The sequence below is a fragment of the Paralichthys olivaceus genome, chromosome 22 (genome assembly GCF_024713975.1).
Source record: "Paralichthys olivaceus isolate ysfri-2021 chromosome 22, ASM2471397v2, whole genome shotgun sequence".
Classification (NCBI taxonomy): domain Eukaryota; kingdom Metazoa; phylum Chordata; class Actinopteri; order Pleuronectiformes; family Paralichthyidae; genus Paralichthys; species Paralichthys olivaceus.
This window is the reverse complement of record NC_091114.1, coordinates 2,616,714-2,636,529: the sequence shown is the minus strand read 5'-3', so window position 1 is coordinate 2,636,529 and position 19,816 is coordinate 2,616,714. Positions and strand designations below refer to the sequence as shown.

The following is a 19,816-nucleotide window of genomic DNA, read 5'->3' as shown; positions in this document are numbered from 1 at the left end:
GTCAGATGAGACAGAAGCATTTGGTCCCACCGCACTTCACACCAGAGGGTCGGCAGTTCAATCCCCATCTCCCCCATTACGCGTGCCAAAGTGTCCTTGGGCAAGATACACTGGTGCATGTAGATGCTCACTAGACTAGAAAACACTTTAAATATAAAGCATTATAACAGTAAATGCATCCAACTTTTATAAACCCTGTGTCTCAGTTTGGTCAAAATATCTAATGAAGATTTTATTGTCGCGTTTTCATTTAAACAGTTTAGAGGCGTTGGAATAAATGATCTCACCACACAGTCAATTTATTTGCAGCTTTAATCCAGATGTTGAGCGGAATGATTTTGCCCTTGTCATCAAATTTGATAAATTTCTCAGTAAGCACATGCATCAAGGCAATTGCCTCAGTCCAAGATGAGCTTTAACCTGTCTGTTTATTTGTTGGTTGGTTTATTTGTTTGTAAGTAAGATTACACAAAAAAAACCACTTAATGAATCTCCAAGAAATTTAGCAGAAGGATGTCTCGATTTATTTGGCAAGGGAGGAAACCACTAATCCAATTTAATATCCCACAGGTTGAAAAAGGAAGAATGGCACTTCGATGTTTAAGAAGCTGTTTCTTTTCTGCAGAGTTAACCCCAATGCTGTATTGGTGCAATTCAGAATACAAGGCCAAATGGAAAATGTTACCCTCACAAGCCACAATTGCAGATAGGGGACTGACAGTCCAATTAAAAGAGATTCAAAAATCTGTAACTGTCAAAATAAAAATATGGCAGAAGGTGGTAAAGTCCTGTGGAATCCCCAGAATTTTAAAACTCTTCAAATGGTGTGTCTACGATAAGAGAGTACCCTGTGTTGCTTATGATTTAACTCACACTCAACATTTCACTGTTCTTTATTATTCGGCAAAATATCTTTTAGAGTTGGGAGCAGCTGAAGTCAGCCATCTCTGGGGAGCTCTATCAAACTAAAGCTTCAGTGTTGATGCATTAATCTGGTTCTGCCTCGCATCATTTCTGATGTTGCAGATTCTGGCAGCGTACTTCAGTTCTCACCAGATTCCTTGTGAATCAGAAAGTGGCCTCAGTGCTTGTCGGCCTGTGGATATTAGTCCCGCTAATTGCTGGACTGCAGAGACTTGTGGCTGCACCGGTGCACTGTTAGTGTTGATTATTGTTTTATTTGATTCATTTTTTAATTCCCAGGTAATTTATTATTCCTTCTACTATGATACAACATATATGATGACATACACCCCCCCACCAGGACTAGTGGAACAGTGAGGGCAGCTCCATTGTTTTCGTTGCACACTCCAGATCAAAAGATGAATACAAGGCCCAATCTCAGAATTTATTTATTTCCAGGTATTTGGGAATAAATTACAGTATTTATTTTAACAATAAATTGTCCTATTACTTTTACCCATTTACTGTGTTGTTGCTTTGTGTTATACTTTGGATTTATATTCCATAATTACTGTGTGTTGATATCTACATAGCTGAAAAATGTGTTCGCATGTTAACTTTTTGCACTAATGCCCACGAGGAACCATGTTGTGCAATATTACTTGAATGAAGATGGAGGACAACAACAAAAAATAAGTCTTGCTACATTGCAGCTCGGGGGCATATGGTGTGTGAATGGGTGAATGTGGCTTGTAGTGAAAAGCACTTTTAACACGGTCCATCCACCATTTGCTTTTTCAGCTCAGTTCATTGTTGTGTGTCAACAATAACTGAAGCTCAACTGGTGTCACATGACAGCTGCATGTGACACACAAAGTTGCATGTTTAAATGGATACTCAAGGAACTAAGAACAGACTGACAAATAGTTTTTGCCATTTTAAAAGAACCTCACCTTAGATCGACTCCTTGTGACCCCAACAATGAGCCCAAAAAACAATGGAGAAGCACAGTTTGGTTTTAATTCATTTTTTTTTACTCCTGGATCTTAGCAACATTATTAAGAGTCCTTCTGAGGTTCTGCAGCTTTGCCTTGTTTATCAAACCTGTGCCTCCCACAAGTTCAGTTCTTACCCAGCCTGGACAGTATGTCATGATTTATTTAGCCAGTTTGACTGCTGTTCACTGTTTTATCCCCTGGCTCCTCCTTAGCTCCTCTTCCACTATAACTTCAGGTTCTTCTTCATGCCGTGACTCTTCTTTTATGGTCTCTGCTTCAGGCCTGTGGGAGTGACCTGACTCTGTGGCAGCTGACTCCTGCAGCTCCCGGGGCCCAGCGTCAAGACGAAACAGAGTGGGGACCTGACCCAGTATGGGGTTGTTCTGCTGGAGGCCAGAGATCCACTGGTTCAGGGTGGCCTGGTCTCCCTGACTGGTCATACACAGGGCGAAGACCGGGCCCTCGTCCACTGGACACACAACACACATACAAGAGCTGAATTACACAACGAAAACAATGGTTGCTTTAAAGTAAGAGCACCACATGGAAGGCTGTAAATCTCTTACATTCTTCTACATCAAAGCTCTCTTCGTCTCCGAGGTCACGGTCCAAATCCAGGTCTAACTGCAGAGGATAGTCCAGACATCGCTCTGGATCATAGGGCTCCTCGACCTGAGGAGGGAAACACAGATACAACTCAGTTACTGAAAAATAACCACAGCAGACTTCAGTGGAGCTACTAAATCAGTCACGCAGTTCTAAATGGGAAACAAAAGAAAACGATCAGGGAATCTGTTTTGAGAGGAGAGGGCACACGAGGCTGTTATCACGTCCATCAAAGTCTCCAGCTCTTGAGACAAATGCAGCTGTGGAGTTTAGTGAGCCACAGATAATCAACATTCATTCATTAAGCTGGTCAAACAACACGCCATAGTCTTTACTGTTTCGACTGAGCTTTAAAAACGGTCTTTATTACCTACACATGTTTTTTAAACTGATTTAATTGTTTTGTTTTTCAATGAAATGGGGAGAGTAAATAGTGCTGTGTTTAAATGTTTCAATTTCTATTTAATTTTATTTGTATAACACAAAACACTTTGTCTCAAGGTGCTCTACATAGTAAGGTCGAGACCTTAGAGAAGCCCAACAGTTCCCACAATGAGCAGCACTTGGGGGAATGTGTTTCGTTTCTTTATGCTTTGCCAATACCGCTCTCAGCTACAGCCACCATGACAGAGGAAAGTTACGAAAAAGCTTTACTTCAGCCAAGAAAGGTCTCATATTTAAGTTGCCACTGGTGACTGCAAAATATTTCACAGCAATACTACTGTACTGAATATAACTGTGAGGGTTGAATATACAGTGGAGGCCCCTGACTTGTGTACAACTCTGTAATAGTAGTAGGATTTTACATTTTCAGTGTTTTCCCAGAACACATGTCCAGCAGATCCTGGTTTGTGCTGAAATTATAGTCATTACATGCAATTAAAAAGGATATAATCTAAAAAAAAAAGGACATTTAGTTGATCTGATGTTTCACAAGATGTTACACAATGACATGAATTCAGGTTTTATGAAATAATGGATTTCATCTACTCAAAATGTAAGAAATCATAGTGTAGTGTATTTTTTTATGTTCCCTCAAAGATGATAAAATCATTTATTAAATATATTCGAAATACGGTACTATTTAACACTGACTTTACTCAACAGTAAGTGCAATAATATTTCTACTGCGATTTACTTAAAACGTGCGTGACAACCGGGTTTCCCCACCTTTTCATCAGGCGGTATGGGGTCAGCTCTGAGGATGTAGTAGTGCACACACGTCTTTCTCAGCCACAGGGGGAAGGGGCCCTCCACAAACACAGGCCTGCTCGGGTTATGCTTGGCCAGCAGCTCCATTTGGCTGGAGCTTTGGGTCCCTGGTGACAGAGCAGGAAGATGAGGAAAAAAAGGCAGTGAGGTACAGTCCAGGTCTATATGGATTTGACCCCACCACTGTATTCATTTAAAAATTGTTTTCAATACTTTCCATGGCTAAGATGAAAAAAAAAACTGGTATTATGTGTCAAAGAATACATATATCATATAATATATATGTTGAGATATTATATTCCTTGACTTAAGCGATCTTGAACACAAGTTAATGAAGACTGGGAATCTTATAAAGCTCAGTATAAGGCTCAATGGTCAAACTTGAGACGAGTTGCTTCCATACCTACGATATGTGGGAGTGTTATTTCTTCTCCGCTCACTGTAACATCTGTACAGGGCAGCTGGTGGGAAGAACAAAGGAACAGACGTTATTCATTTTTTGCAAAGAGGATTTGATTGATGACAACGAAAATACGATATAATAAACAGTGGCTGAGTGCACGCAGCTTCACAATGAAATAAGGTTTGATATAGTAAAAAAAAGAAAGAAAAAGAAAATAAATATGTGGCTCACATCAGCAGATTCTTCTTATGAACAGCATTTTGGCTGTTAACTTTTCTATAAATCAAAGAAACTCCAGCACACTCCTAGTCTGCCTTCATTGACTCCAGGGGCCTGTACTATGAAGCAAGCTCAACCTACCCAGTAAATAACAAGTAAGAAACGTAGAGAGTGCTCCTACACGTCGGGTTGGTTATATTCTGCTCCAGCAGCTCACAGAAGTTAATCATTCCCCCGATGAGAATGTATATCTTTCATAAAGATACTCATCGGAGTAGGTAAAAGGATATTCTCGGTCTCTAAAGACCCTTGTCCTCCTTAGAGTTCAAATTGACTGCGTGTCTTTGCTGTACCTTAGATGATCATTGTATACATGTATACAAATTTAGACATAAACACAGATTATTAGGTTCATTTACTGTTTCTTGCCACACATGTGTAAAATTGGACTTTGAACGGAACCAGCCTAGCCGTTTTAAGCTAAGCTAGGTCAAACACATCCTGGACCCACAGACATCAAAGTCAAAACAGTTGTACCTGGTAGACGGTAACTTTTGCGTCCAGGTCGTTAGCGATGCGAGTCAGACTGAAGCGAGCCAGGTCCACAGGGTCCTCCGGCAGCTGATGGGGGATGGGAAAGGGGTTTATGTGCTTGAACTTGGGGAACCAGTACATGATGCGCTGATACTTCCTAATGGGGTGGCTCTTCTCTCCAAAAATCTGAACCAGCAAGACTTTGGTCTCCATGTTGGGCATAATACCTGGAATACAACAATTTAAAATGAAGTTATACACTAGACACTGTAAATTCCTGTAAAATGTATATACAGTATATTTCCCTGACATCTTGAGAGAATGTATCCAGATCTTTCCCTGTCTAGAGTAACGGTCTAAATTCCAAAGAATTCCAGGAATAGGCTCAGTAGACTGAATCTTGTAACAGATACCCACCATAGTTCTCCATCTGCTCCAGTAACTGCACTCCACACTCCTGCTGTCGAGGATAGTGGTTGAACATTCGCTGGATATAGTTTCTGGGCACAAACACCTCTTTGGGAAAAACATCCAGAAGCTTGTTGTAGACGGCGAGGTCTCGCTCCACGCCAAACTCCGGCATCTTCTTCAGGGCAGCGTAGATAAACTCCACATGGCCCCGCCTTCTTATGTCTCTCTTGATGAAGACGTCCAGCACCTTGTTAAACGTAGCTTTGGTCCTGGCATCTTTAGCCACCCGCTCGAAAAGGTCATCGTCGGTGATCAGAGACTTGTCCCTCTTCTCATTGTCCACAGGTTCAGGCTGACTCTTGGCGCACGCTGGGCTGGCGTGGAAATGTCTCAGCACCTACAAGATCATTTGTATCTGTTTACATGCATATGAGGCAGGAGCATCCAAAACAACAGTACAGTGTAACCAACATCTGCAGTGAACTGAAAACTAAGATGATATTTGAGCAAAAAGAGGAAAGAAAGATATCAGTGGGAATGTCACTCAGCAAGTAACACAAATTTACAAAAAAAAACCATACACCTACTTAATAAAACACAAATAAGGAACATTAATTTAAAATGTTTACAGTTAACAGCATTTGATAAACTTATCAGAGTTTTTAAAACCCTTAAATGCTGATTTTGAATGACACCATAACTTGTCCTGATAATTTTTGGCTCTATCAAAGATAACAAAACATTTAGACTACAGGGTTAGAGAATTTTAAATCCTCAGTTTAGATATTGAAGATATAATCTGAAATTATTAGGGTCTGCCATAATGTTGTAGCCACTTTTAAATATCAGAAAATAGCCTGCTTTGTATTTGATTATTAAAAACTATTTTTTGAAGTTTGGTTCTGAAGGAGACATCTGACAGTGTGAATATAAACTCAGTCCTCTCCAGACAGAATGAAAACAGGGTCTCAATGTGACCTCCCTGTTGGACGTCTGTGGCAAATTTTCCCACCGTCTGACAAACTGCTCAGACAGATAATAAATTCCAATCAGTCATTAAGTATTTCATTCTGACCAGAGCTTGCAACTATTTGTCGAACGTTTGACGGCAACAACAGAATGCGACCCTATAAAAGTCCTCTTGGAGGCTGAACGAAAATACGCAGCAGTATCCCTGTTTTTCAGTGACACTTCCTCTCTATGAAGACCTGGCATTTCACTCCACCTCCCAGTGTTGTCATTCATTATCAATATAAACTGATTTGCATTTGACATGGTCATGAAAACTAGCTCTGGGGAAAAAAAAAACAGCCCTTAAGAAGTTAAATAAAAATCTATTATTTTTCCTATTCTCAACAAATCCCGTGTGAAGACTCGGACTAACAATGTGACTGTGTCCAAACACTTTCTGACTCCTCTATTCTGTCTGTGTCAATTGGTTGCTTCTATTTTCAGCGGTGGATGATTCATCCACATTCAGTGCTCTAGTGAGTAAACAGGATGGTGGGTGAGATAGAGTCTAAATACACTGCAGTGTGTGTGTTCAGGGTGAAGGACCATGTCTCCTGGAGCAACACCGTGTCTCACCCATGTGTTTTCTTTAACACAGAGGAGGAGTAAGAGACATTGGCTTTGGACAGCCACACCTGCAGTACTTGGTAGTGGGACACATTCCTTGTTGGTCTGCGAACTCCATGTAATTAAGGCTTGAATTCAGTAAAACAGATTTAATGTTTTGCGACATGAAGACCAGACTCCCATCATTCAGAAAAGGTGTGCGTCATCCTCGTGCAGTGAGCTGAACAGTGTGTGTGTGTGTGCAGGGGGTGAAGCTGACCTGCTGCTGGCTCTGGTGGAGCACACTGGGCTGAGCGGAGGAGGCTGACTGCAGCGGCGCACCACACCGGGCAGCAGACCGGGCTGACTGACCCACCAGTCTGAGGCTCCGCAGCCGGAGCAGGCAGCGGACACACTTCATGGCCGAACCATCACAGCGACCTTCATGGGGGGCAGGGCAGCACAGAGACACTGAACAAGACGTGTGCAGGGTTCAGAAACTGTAAATATACTGACCACACAGTGAAGAGCTGCTGGATCTGATGTTTAAATATGAAAATATACAAACAGAACAGAAAATTAGCTCTTATTTGTTCATAAGCGTTATTCAGCCAACGTCTGTGACCCAGACATAGTTGTCAGGAGAGGAGGAAACACAAAACATGAAGTTCCACATGTGACATGTCAGTGGTAGTGAAGAGTCAGGCTCCTTATTATAACAAACCAATATTCAGTATCACATGATTTATGTACTAACATGTGTATATGTATTAATCCTGTACTCAGTACCAACCAGTCGACGAATGAAGAAAGAAATAGGTCTCCTTCAGAAAGCTCTCTCAGTGGACGCCGCCATGTTGGAAAGCCGTGAGCACTTCCTGGTCCTGCGCACATTCTCTTCCCCCAAACAACAGAAACATTTGCTCAAAATTGATTCCGCTATCACTGTTGTAATATGTTACTGAGTTGTTTTATCCACATAGATTTAACTGAAATAGTTTAAACAGTCATTTATTGTATTTATTATTTATTTCGGTGTCCCTGATAGCATTTCTGGTGAAACCATTCTTTACTGGAAACAGCTGTCACCTTGCTGTTCTTACAATAATTAATAACATGTATGTTAACTGCACAGTTTGAAGCACCCATGTTGTTTCTACATTCCAACTTTAGAGAGCACAAATACTCATTGGTTTGATTTGTAACTATAAAACCCTAAATCTGTTATTTGTTTCAAAACCAAAAACGTTTGTGGTATCAGAATTAATTAAAAAAAAAAAACAAACAATCAAAACTGCTTTTTTGAATTTTGATTTTGATCTTTTGGTACTAAAGAATGAAATGCAGCTCAGGATGTGTGTATTTTGGCTTTTGCATATAAATCCTTTTTTTCATTTCTCATTTAGAACAGAAAGTACAGTTAAGCCTAGACCGGAAGCAGAAGTAAAGTGTGAAAGTATTTAAAGAAAAAAAAAAAAATGCCATGAGGATAATGGGCAAATCTGCTCTCAAAGACAGATGTGGATATGGACAGATCCGAAGCAAACGATTCCCAGTGGCCCCTTATTTAAAGGTTCAGTGTGTAGAATCTAGTGACATCTAGTGGTGAAGTTGCAAGTTGCAGTTGAACACCCCTCACCTCACTCTCCCCTTACAAACATGACAGAGAACCTGTGGTAGACTTCAGATGTCATACACGAACCCAAAAGGTGTTCAGTTTGTCCAGTCTGGACGACTGTAAAAAACATGGTGGCCTCCATGTAAATATAAAGTTATAAAACATTAAGAGCTTATTCTAGGGGAAAGAAAATTACAATTTGTGCAATTTAGATGAAACACACAAGTGAAAACATCACTAGGATGATTGTATATTCACTTTCTGCCAATAGATCCCTTTCACCTAAATGTTACACTCTGGGGCCTTTAACTCAGGAAATGGAACTGACCAAGGCACTTAGTAGTGGGACACACTTCCTTTTAGATAGATAGATTACTTTATTCATCCCCAAAGGGAAATTAGGTAATTTGGTTTAGTCTGCGACTGCGCCTGGGAATTCCCTGTCATTAAAAAAAAAACCGGTTTGAATTTAGTTTAATAGATTTAATGCTTCGCGACATGAAGACCAGTCTCCCATCATTCAGAAAATGTGTGCGTCATCCTCGTGCTTCCTGAAAGCTTTCATGCAATGAGCAGGAACTGACCGAGGAGGCTGACTCGAATTGCAGCCGCACTAAAGTGGGCGGCGCAGGACACAAGCTCGCCGCGCGGTGGCGACAAACTCCACGTGGACGGTGCCAGTTGTCACCGTGGGCTGCGGGACTCTGACAGCCGCCGACTTCAGCCTGACAGCTGTGTCGTTGCTGGAAACCTCTTGTACTTGTACACACTCTGACACCTGCTGAGCCACGGTGACTGAGAGAGTACGCGTGTTGGACGGAGGGAACGCACGCTGCGTTTTAAAAAATCACGATGAGTCTGTGCACGGCGACTTTACCGCGAAAAGGGTCAAGCTAGATGGAATCACTTCCGGTACATGTGTCCGGCAAACTTAACGATCCTTGTTAAACGCATTTATTTCCTCATCAATCAGAACTATTTAACACTTCATCTTCATCATGTGCGGTTTATGAATGTTTCCACAAGTATTTGTATTAGTTCAATAAACAAAAACGTAAATTGAGGAACAACAATGAAATGGGTCGATTGAGTTTTGTTCTGTGTTGTTTTGCTGTGACAGTTAAATCATTGTGTGGGCTTCTTTGAATGGTATAAAATGAATTGCAATCTAGGAAACAACACAGGGGTGTGTTGGCCTGCAGCTTTTTATTTTATATACATTTTTTAATTTTAATTCATATGTTTATGTCTCTTGTGAAAGAACGCAGATTACACAAAGGTCGTTCTTCTTTGCTCTCTTATTTTTTATCCATGTTGCATTTCGATTGTTTTTGTTCGGTCGATGAAGGCAATGCACTCGCACCCACACCACGTGCTTTATTTCGAGGACCCACATTTCCGGTGCGTGTGTTATTAAACCGGGCAGTTTGACTCATGTCTGCGGTGCGTGACTCCTGACACTCCTCTCTGAGCATGGACAACACCTCGCCGCAGACTTGACATCTCAGAAACTTCCTCCCGTTCACACCTCGGATTATGAATTCCTCCACGAACAGTTTGGGTGAGTGGCAAACACGCGACGGCTGCGTTCTGTGCTCAAGCGATGATTGTCTGCCGACTGCCTGTGATCGGACACCCGCGCTAACATCCTTTACGCAGGGGAAAAAAAAAAGTTCGCCGAGAGTGCGTCGCAGGGATTTGTCATAATTGTTCGTTTTCGCTGTTCGGGGAACGCACCTCGATCAGACGGCGTGATGAACAGCATTTGACAAAAAGGCAAACGCGTCGGATTCGTTCGTCTGTGCGTTCGTGCCTGAAACTTTTGATGAATTAATTAAATAAATACATAAAAGTTGCCGTGCAGTGTTTGCAGCTTCCTTCCATGTTGGTGCTGGAGGACTTTTGGAGCGTTAATGTGGCTGCACATGATTCAATCATGGGTCCTGAGGGTGTTTCGGCTCAGATGTATGTGAAAGAAACGCCCTGTGAAAAAGTGATCGGGACTTATCGATCGCAGTTGTAAAATCCCAGCAGTATCGTGTAACTGTGCGGATCCTGGTGACATGATGGTTCCAGCTGTCTTAACCTTGGCACATGAGCCGCAGCAGAAGCTGAGGCGGGACTCACTTCTTCTCTTGTGACCAACTGGCAGAGAATCCCCGTGTTTCTGAGTGAAGCTCAGAGAGGTGCAGCGCTGATGGAGCTGTCAGGGGGTTAAAGGAAACTGCTGACTCGTCCAAAACAGAAATCTGGCATCAGGAAAAAAGAAAAATGCGAAATTGGAAAGTGAGTTTTCATGCAGACCTTTTGCAAACAGAGCTCCACCTGCACTGTGCAGCCTGTTTAACAGGAGCTGTGCATGTGTTCTGCACAATGCTGCTTTTGTTGCACATCTGCAGGCCCTGCTGTCCCACCTCTTGTGCTGATGTTTTGTTTCCTTGTCTTGTAAAAAGGTGGGGCAGCAAGGCACTGGGGAATAGTAAATATCACACAAGGACATCCGCCTGCATCTGTGTGCAGCCATGCTCGGGCTGTAAAAGCCAGTGCAGAGGCTGGGTCTCTCTGCTAATGATTCATAATGAAGGTGATTTTTGTCAGAGACGTGTGACCTGGCTGCACTGTTACCCTGCCTCGGCCTGTGTCTCACTGTCGGATGACTGCCGTGCACCACGTCATGGTCGCATCATGTTAGTGATACACAGATCTCTCTCTTTCTTCCCTTTCTGGCTTGAACACGATGTTCAGTTTTTGCAGGAGCATTTGTACAAAGGTATGAACAGAAAGGTGAATCTTTCAAGATGTGCGTATTTGAAAAACAGACGTTGTTGCTGCCTGGTGTGGATAAAATCAATGAGAAGTGTTTGCAGTGACACAGTTTGGTAAATGTATGCAAGAAAGCTGTAGTTATATATCATATTAGATAAAACTCAGGAACTGTTTTAATGACAGTTTGCGTTGAAACATTATTTTGGACAACAGAATAAGTGACATGATCTAAATATATCTGAGTGAATGTCTAATAATACTGAACAAGCAGATAGATCTAAATCCATTTCTGCTGAGTGCACAGCACTCGAGGTCACCTTACCAAGCAGAGATAAAAACAGAACAAAAAAAAACCCAATGTATCAAAAAGATAAATAAAATGAACAGTGAATAAAACCTAATGTACGTTGGCCAGATGGAAAACGATCAGACTGAATAAGCCAGTTTTAAAAAGATGGGTTTTGAGACGAGATTTGAAAATGGAGAGAGAGTCAATGTGACGGAAGTCTGGTGGTGGTGGTGGTGGTGGGGGGGGGGGGGGGGGGTTCCAGCCAGAGGCGGTGGGGGAAGCAGAGCGGCTGAAGACTCTAGATCCCATGGTGGTCAAGCGGGGTACTGAAGAACTGAGAGTGCAGGAGGGTGTGTCGATGTGCAAGACTTCCTGTCGTAGTGATAGATCGACGTGGACATTATGTTTATAAAGTGCTGCATCTCGCTCAAGTCATGGCGGACCCTCAGGAAAACTATTTTCCCCCTGTTGTATATATCTGCTTTATATGTTTTTGGTGATCGAGTAAATGTGACAGAATCATCAGGTTTATGTAGAGAATGATGGAATAACAGGGAGATCATGGAGGGTGAAATTCCTCCAGATGATGTGCATGAAATCATTCGTGGATTTAATGCACATACGTGTGTAATGCAGCTTAATTAATGGCTAAAGGAACAGCCACCCATGAGCCTTATCTGACAGCTAGAAGTTAAAGACACCATTAAGGTTTGGTTTTTCATACAAATCAGACATAAATCCACTTTTATTGAACTGCCTAATTCCCTGTATTCATTGCGAACCTACAGTAACCTAAAGTGCATCACTTGTCCCAGCAATATTCAAATATTGATTTATATACCGCGCTATTAAAAATGTAGTGTTTCAAAGTGTTGTTTAAAAAAAAGTCCCGTACATGAATTTAAAATGTCTGAAAACGGGTCTTTGAAATGACTTGGATTGTGACGTGACTTTGATAAAGTTGCATTAACTTCAGTCTCACTTTTAAATCTGTTTTTCGAAAAAACCTGTTACTGCTCATGTGACAAAGCTACCAAACCAACATGGGTTTGATAATCGCTGATGCGAGCCAGGCAAACATCGATTCATTATTTGTTGTTCAACCCCAGCCTGTATGCGATTGCTTTATGTTTAATTTTGCATAAATCTGTTTGTCTTTTTTCTTTTTGGTGCTGTAAAACATTCTCTTCACTGCGTGTATACTATATATTGAATTATGTGCTACATAAGACCAGTGAAGTTGAGTCTTGCACCACGTTCTCATAACCAGTAGAAAAGATGGACAAACCTACAGAAACCAGGTTGTAATAAACTTGAAGAATCCTCTAATGGTTTCTGGTTCTAAAATGTGCGGTGTGGATTTGGGACACAGTGCAGCTTGTGCAGAGATCAGCAGGAAGTTGCATCATGGCAGCTATTTCAGTGTTTTTCCCTGAATGTTGTAATACTGCTTCTTTTCTTCAGATGGTAAGATGTTGTTTTTCTAGAGTCTGGAGGTCGACACGCTCTTTATTTCTGCCTCTGAGAGCTGGATAACAAACCTGAAAACATTTCTGGTGCTGAACTGAATGTGTCTGTTGCACGACAAAAACTCAGAAAGCTGGCATTGAACGCACGGTCATTTCCTATTGGAAAATTTGACCTTTTGTCGTTGTATGGAGAAACTTATATTCTATATCAGTGAACCTGTGGTTGTTAAGAGAACAAATATGGAATCACTCGTTCAGAGCTGGCACTAGACATGAATCGGAGCGATCAACTCATTTTGGAGTTGAAAGTTTGCCCCAAGGTAAAAGAGCTCTGGTTATTAAACCAGTAAGATCACTCAGTTAGATCGTTGTTCCTTCACCGCTCTGCTTCCTTGCATCATGTTTGTTTCTGCTTCAGACACGTGAGAGACGCATCTGTGACAGTTGGTTGACCTGCTGCCAGCGCTGCGAGCTGGCACATGGACCTCTCCTCCGGCTTTTTCCCCAGTTATTTTTAGATGCTTTTATCCACTATGGCAGTTGTGCATTTAACATGCATTCCACATATAGGCTGACTTTGAATCTCTGTCCCTCTGCCCGACGAATCTAAATTAAGAAGCTCGGCTTCTGCATTCCTGATAGAAATCAAACCCTTTTCTTCAAAGTTTCCATTTTGCCCCCGGCCACCTTCTTTCGTTTAATTTGATTAAACACGGCTTTGTTCTGGAAAACGCACAGCGTGAGCGCAATGTGAACTAAAATACACCTTTAACGGTGACTTTTGATGGGATGCTCAACAAGGTTGAAATGTAGAGAGAGATTTAAAAAAAAGAAAGACAGAAATACTGTGAGATTCATTCAGGGGTGGAACAGTTCTGAAAACGGAACTGAAACCACGGTAAAAGTCCACCGGCTCTTATCGTGATGCTGGACTATGGACCAGCTGCAGGTGCAGCCTGTCGAGCTCCCATGACTTTACTAAGAAAAATCAACACTAACATTAAAACACATGCAAATCAGTAAATTCTCATCCAAGTTACTGTATTTTTCTATATCACACATTACAATTAATGTGTTTCAGTTATACTTAAGTGCAGTGATTACACCTGCAGAAGAAGTTAGACTGGTATAATTAGCTCCAGCTAGACGTTAACCCTGCTCATGTCTTTGCAATTTTGTGACGACCTCACTGTGATGTCATCAGGGTTCTTTCTTCAGACTCATCAAAACTTCTCCAGAGCCACGAAAGACGTTGAGAACGTCCCATCATGATCAGATTCACTTCAACAATTAAAAACTCTTTGTTGCATCAGTTGAATAATTATACGTAGAATGTAGTAAAATGAAAGCTGATAATTCGCCTGGTTAACTGAACAGATATAAACATATCAGTGGATGCTCTGTTTCAGCTCTGTTTTTGGTCTCCACTCCAGCTGCTCTCTGACCGTGTGTCTGCTGTTTGCTGGGCTTTTTCACAACAGCTGCTGCTGCTGCTGGAAACCAGGTTGACTGAGAGCTGAGTTGTGGATCGGAAAACCAAAATGGATGAGGTTCTCTTACTCACTTAATCTCTTCTCGTAAAAGTTTGACATTGGACATTTGCCACCGTCCTCAGTTTGCTGCTGCCGTACGCCGTGAGATAACTGTAGCGCTGCACACAAACTGTGCAGTTAGTCTCTGTCATGCAGCGGGGGAGGAAAAAGTGCCCCCCCCCCCCCCCCGCTGTTTCGCTTCTCAGATGGGACCTCAGGCGCTCTGTGCAGGGGCGTACAGGATGTGGAGCGTGGCGTGGCGTCAAAATCAAAGAGGAGAGCTAAACGCAGCGAGTGCTGCACTTCGGGACAAACTGCCTCCGTGGGTGGTTGAGGTCGTTATGCAGCACCCAAGGTGTCAGCTAACTGCTCCAGGATATGCAGTCTGGCTCACACCAGTACTTTATATCCTAGAAATGATCTGTCATTTCTAGGTTTTGGATACTGAATATTGTAAGGGGCAGGAACTTGGTTTACAAACAGATTCACTGCAGATTGAAAATAAAATGGGAACTCATGCTAGTTTAATTATATGTGTGGACTCTGCTCCTGGCTGTAATTAAGCTGGATCAAAAGAAAAGTTTTTGTAAACTCAAACATCAACCAGTCGGACAAGAAAGACACATGTGCTCTGAGACTCAACAAAAGAATCCGATCAGTGTGTGTGTGTGTGTGTGTGTGTCTGTGTGTGTCTGTGTGTGTCTGTGTCTGTCTTTGTCTGTGTGTGTGTGTGTCAGACAGCCAACCAACCAACCTCCCACAAGACCTGGAATGACCCTGAGCCTGTCAGGGTAGTGAAAATCAAATAGAAGATTTGTATTTCCAGCTTCAGAATCCAATTCTCCTGCTTTTTCTTTTTTTAATGATCATTGGATACTTGTGGCTTTTCATCTGAATACCACCAAACTCTCTGAAGCCTCACACTCACTAACAGGAGGTGTGTTTCACCAGCTACATTTGTTTTCTGGTGGAGTGGATCTGATTCATTACTCTCCATAATCTGACGAAATTAATGAATCTGTTAGAAAGCTATCTGTGTTTGATGAGCCTTCTTGAAACATGTTGAGGAAAACTGGACTCAATCTCTTTAATATCAAGATTAAAACATATCAGAGATCTGTTAAGGGCTGTGTACGTGTTGGGCCAAATAGATTTAATCCTGGTTAAACATAAACCTACAACTACTACAATGCACTGATATTGGTATTTAGGTAATATTGCTAGGGTTGCTTTTAAGGGACAATTCACCCAAAAACGAAAATTTACTCATTATAGTTTATAGCCTAAATGTCCACTGTTATTCTCCTCCGGAGCCCAGTCAGCACACAAACGGACATTTAGGCTAAAAACTGGATGTAAATGGCACCTTTTCGAGTGGAATTTGAATGTTGGCGCTTAGTTTCGTGTGTATACTGCACTTCGTTGTAGCATACAGTGTTATTAAACACACTTTAATATGTGTTAAAAAAAAAAGGGGGGGGGTGTTAGTCTGTGGCACTTTGGCGGGCCACAAGCTAAATAACCAAAGTAATAAAGTGAATGCGTGGTGAAGCTGGAACCTTCCACTGAGAGCGCGGCACTCCAGTCTGTAATTCAGTCTTTATTCGATTTGAAAGTGAAACTGTGGGACAGCATATTGACCATTTTATTGACCGACATACACCAAACTGTACGTGTTTACAGAAGGTGAAATAAGAGTCTCCTGTATGCTGTGTTTGATATTCATGCATCGTTTCCTGTCAGGTCTTATGCATGCTGCTGCTTTTTGGGGCTGGAATGTAAGATGCCACACGCCTTGAGAGGAAACTCGCACATAGAGGAGTATTCACAGGAAAAAATGAATAGCGAACCAAAAATGACAACGTTTTGTTATGATGTACACGTTTCATGGTAATTCTGAAACACTGTGTGAACACAGTAGTGCTGTGATCTGATAAAGTCTGAATAATAAGAAGAATTCCAGTTGCAGTTGCTGCGAAATGTAATGTGGATCAAATTCCTGCTCCTCCTGAGCCACTGCCAAACAGCTATGAGTCAGCCGCAGTGTTGGCTTGTAACTGAAAAAATACAAACAAGAAAACCAGGCGCTCAGAGGAGAGTGGGGAAGCAATCATGTGTGTGTGTGTGTGTGTGTGTGTGTGTGTTTATGTGTGTGGCAGTTAATAGTTCATTTGTGTCGTGGTTAGATAATTATGATGGTTTGCAAATATATCATATTATCTTATAAACTCTTTAAGAAAGAAAGAAAGAAATGAATTAGGTAAAACTCTGTTTATGTTGCTCCCAATGGTGAAAACACGATATCAAAAACCAAAATTGAGCAAGGAACAGAAAGAGGAAATGACAGTGAAGTATTGCCAGGGATTTGGCTTCTGTCCATTCACAAACGAGAAGTGTTGTCCCACCCTTTTCTGTTATCTGAAATGTTTTGAACGTCATTGTCATTAACTGTTGATCTGACCAAGCTGAAGCTGACTGTATATATATATATATATATATATATATATATATATATTCTGTATATCTGAAGTGCATTCTATTGTTGCATTCAGGTGAGGTTATAATATTATATATGAATTTCTCGCATGTGAGATTCTGTCTTTGGGCTCCAAGTGTCTGCAGTGGTTCAGACCAATCGGCGTCCTACAATGGAGGAACTACTGGCAGCTTTACTGTTTGTTCACACCATTCGTGGCTCATAAAGAAGCTATTGCATCACTTATATCAAAACTGGAGAGAAGTTTTTCACTGTCTCTCCATGGAAAATAGTTTTCGACTCCTTTCCTGTCCAGTTTCGCAAATTGCGATAAATGGCGATAGACAGATGGTTCATCCAATCACCTGCCAAATATCTTTTAAAAGAGCCTGCCCTTTTCCAAACACTTTCCAGCAAAGTCTCCCCAGATGGTTCCATGTAACAAACCATCTGGTGCGTCCCCGCTAGCTCCCATGTGTATTTTGTCTCACTTGGTCTCAGGAGGGTGATGTTTGTCCATCAAACACTATATGCACAATATTTGTACAATCATTTAATTTAAATCTTTTTTTCCATAAGAGAAAAGACCCAGTGTCCACTATCCATCATTAATGAATTATGGCATACATTTTTTATGGTTAACTAATGCAGGATGTGCTGTAAATGATTCATTTACATCTCTCTTGACAGCTTGTGAGTCAGCATTCAACTCACAACCTCTTACTTAACATGTACGCTTATGTGGTTTTGATTGGTTGGCAAGGTTATAATCAAGTTTTATCATGCTTTCAGGGCTTTACATAAGAATATGGAGCAGGGGTGGGAATTACAGCACACATTAAAATACTTGTGTAACGCTGCTTTGTCATTTGTGGTTTGGGATTTTCAGTAAACCATCTTTCGCACATACCGCGGAACTGTACCCGGTAAGCGAGCAGTTGAAAAGCACCAAGAGTGGGTGTGATGAGTTGGTGGAAGTGTGACATCAGCCACTTTGTCCCTGCATCGCTTGCTTTTGGGCCCAGTGACGTCAGTCGATCCACAGCCACTGTAGGAATCTTGACTTGTGTGTCAAAGGCAACAGTGGAGCAGAGTGATATTGACTTTGACACAAGAGACCGCTGTTTGCTTTCCATTTCCTACTGACAGTGAGCGTCGTGTCTCTGAATCATGACCACAGTCGTTCCCTCACATTAACTAAGTTTGATTTTCCCTATGTTGGTGAAATAACACTAAACAGAGAGTAAAGGGATAGTTCACCCAAAAATGAAAATTCACTCATTATTTACTCACTGCTATACCGATACTGCTCCTGTGGTGTCATCCAAGTGCCTGTGAGCCCCGGCATTCAAATTGGACTCTGGTCATTTACACCCTGTTCTTAGCCTAAATGTCCTCTGTGATCCACGCGAAAACGCTGCTCCAGAGGAGGATATCAGAGGACATTTAGGCTACAAACGTATTAATGACTGGTCATGATGTGAAAGGCGCCTCAGACCACAGTCCAAATGACTAAAATTTTGTCCGAACAAAAGAGTTGGTCTGGGTCCAGATCGAACTGAACTGGTTTGGTTCACCTCCTGTGGAAAACACTTTTTGGGGGATAAGATAGCATTGAACAGCAGAAGAAGCAAAATGATTGGAAGCAGCTCACAGGATTGCTTGTAGTCCTTACCAGACAATGCAATATTTGAACAATAATAATCATAACCGTATTTGTATAAGGACGTTAATTTTGCTGGTTCTACTACAATACTTACAATACAGTGACAAGGAAATTAAGGAAATGAACCATTTAATTCATGTTCTCCATTCAAATGCACAAGTTAGTGAATACAATAGCTGAAACAGTGACGCAAGCACAAATAGACACAGGATGTACGCATGTCCAGATCAAATGTAAACAATATACCTAACCTTGGTATGGACCATCGTCCAGTCCTGTAAGTTGTGAGGTGTGGCCTCCATGGATCATTTTTTCAGCTTTGCTTCATTGAGATTGCGTTCATTTCCCTTGTGTGCCTATGATCCTGTCGCTGCTTCACTGAGGGTCACACTTAGCCATGACCACTGCATACTGGAAACACCCCCAAAACACCTGTTGTCCAACAATCACAATTGTCAAAGCTCCTTAAGCCGACCCATTTTTCCTGCTTCCGACAATTCAACTTCAAGAACTGACTGTTCTTTGTCACAACTAGTGAGTCCCAACCATCGACAGGTGCCTTGTAATGAGATAATGCATGTTATTGTTCAGTGGTTTTGACCTTGTGGCTGATGGTCAAGACAAGACTATGGAATGGTGAAGAGACACTTGAACATTTGATTTTAATCTGGACATTGGAGCATTGGTCTTTCAAAAATCAACATCTACCCTTTACACCAGTGGTCGCCAACCCGTCGATCTCTGCAACTCTCTGGACTCACAGTCTGCGGTTGCGCGGCAGATCAGCTGCGGATTGGTTGTCTGTTGTTCACACCCGCTGTGTGTCCACTACTGGTGGCGGAGCAGCAGGTTTATCTCCTGCATTTCCTTCAGTACAAGTCAGATTATGCACTGAACTAAATGTCAGGACTCTACGATATGAAGTACTGCATCTTCTGGTCTGTTGACAACAATCAAAGCCATATTAGAACAAATGAATGGATTCAGAAGTGAAACGCTGGAGTGCTTTTACTTTGAAACGGGTTCAAGAAGTGTTGTAAATACGTTTGTGACATAGACAGATCAACTTTGTGTTTCACTGCAGAATAAAATGATCTTTCACCTGAGTTTGAATGTTTATCTGTTGAATTTATGTCACAAACACGAAAGAAAAGCAC

At 41.7% G+C, this 19,816-nt stretch overlaps 2 protein-coding genes across 8 annotated transcripts in view; one reads left to right on the top strand and one right to left on the bottom strand.

Moving 5' to 3' along the window:
- Nucleotides 1-1,335: 1,335 nt before the first annotated feature.
- On the bottom strand, nucleotides 1,336-7,767 carry ecsit (ECSIT signaling integrator). Of its 6 annotated transcripts, none has more exons than XM_020100048.2 (8): nucleotides 7,633-7,767; nucleotides 7,124-7,314; nucleotides 5,293-5,683; nucleotides 4,879-5,102; nucleotides 4,123-4,180; nucleotides 3,678-3,826; nucleotides 2,468-2,573; nucleotides 1,336-2,370 (listed from the first exon to the last, which is right to left on the bottom strand). In XM_020100048.2, the coding sequence occupies exons 2-8, from the start codon at nucleotides 7,262-7,264 to the stop codon at nucleotides 2,084-2,086; spliced, it is 1,356 nt and encodes a 451-aa protein (XP_019955607.2). In that variant the 5' UTR covers nucleotides 7,265-7,314; nucleotides 7,633-7,767; the 3' UTR covers nucleotides 1,336-2,083. The 6 variants fall into 6 exon arrangements, with proteins under 6 accessions (XP_019955607.2, XP_019955605.2, XP_019955604.2 ...); XM_020100046.2 differs by having other exon boundaries at nucleotides 7,637-7,767; XM_020100045.2 differs by having other exon boundaries at nucleotides 7,124-7,284; nucleotides 7,637-7,767.
- A 2,086-nt stretch (nucleotides 7,768-9,853) lies between these two features.
- eml3 (EMAP like 3) overlaps nucleotides 9,854-19,816 on the top strand; it is a 47,925-nt gene continuing 37,962 nt past the window's right edge. Inside the window, exon 1 of one of the 2 annotated variants that reach the window (XM_069518424.1) lies at nucleotides 9,854-10,022. In XM_069518424.1, coding sequence (XP_069374525.1) covers nucleotides 9,998-10,022 — 25 coding nt within the window. In that variant the 5' untranslated portion in view covers nucleotides 9,854-9,997. The remainder of the gene's footprint in view (nucleotides 10,023-19,816) is intronic. The other variant, XM_069518423.1, reaches the window with a different exon arrangement.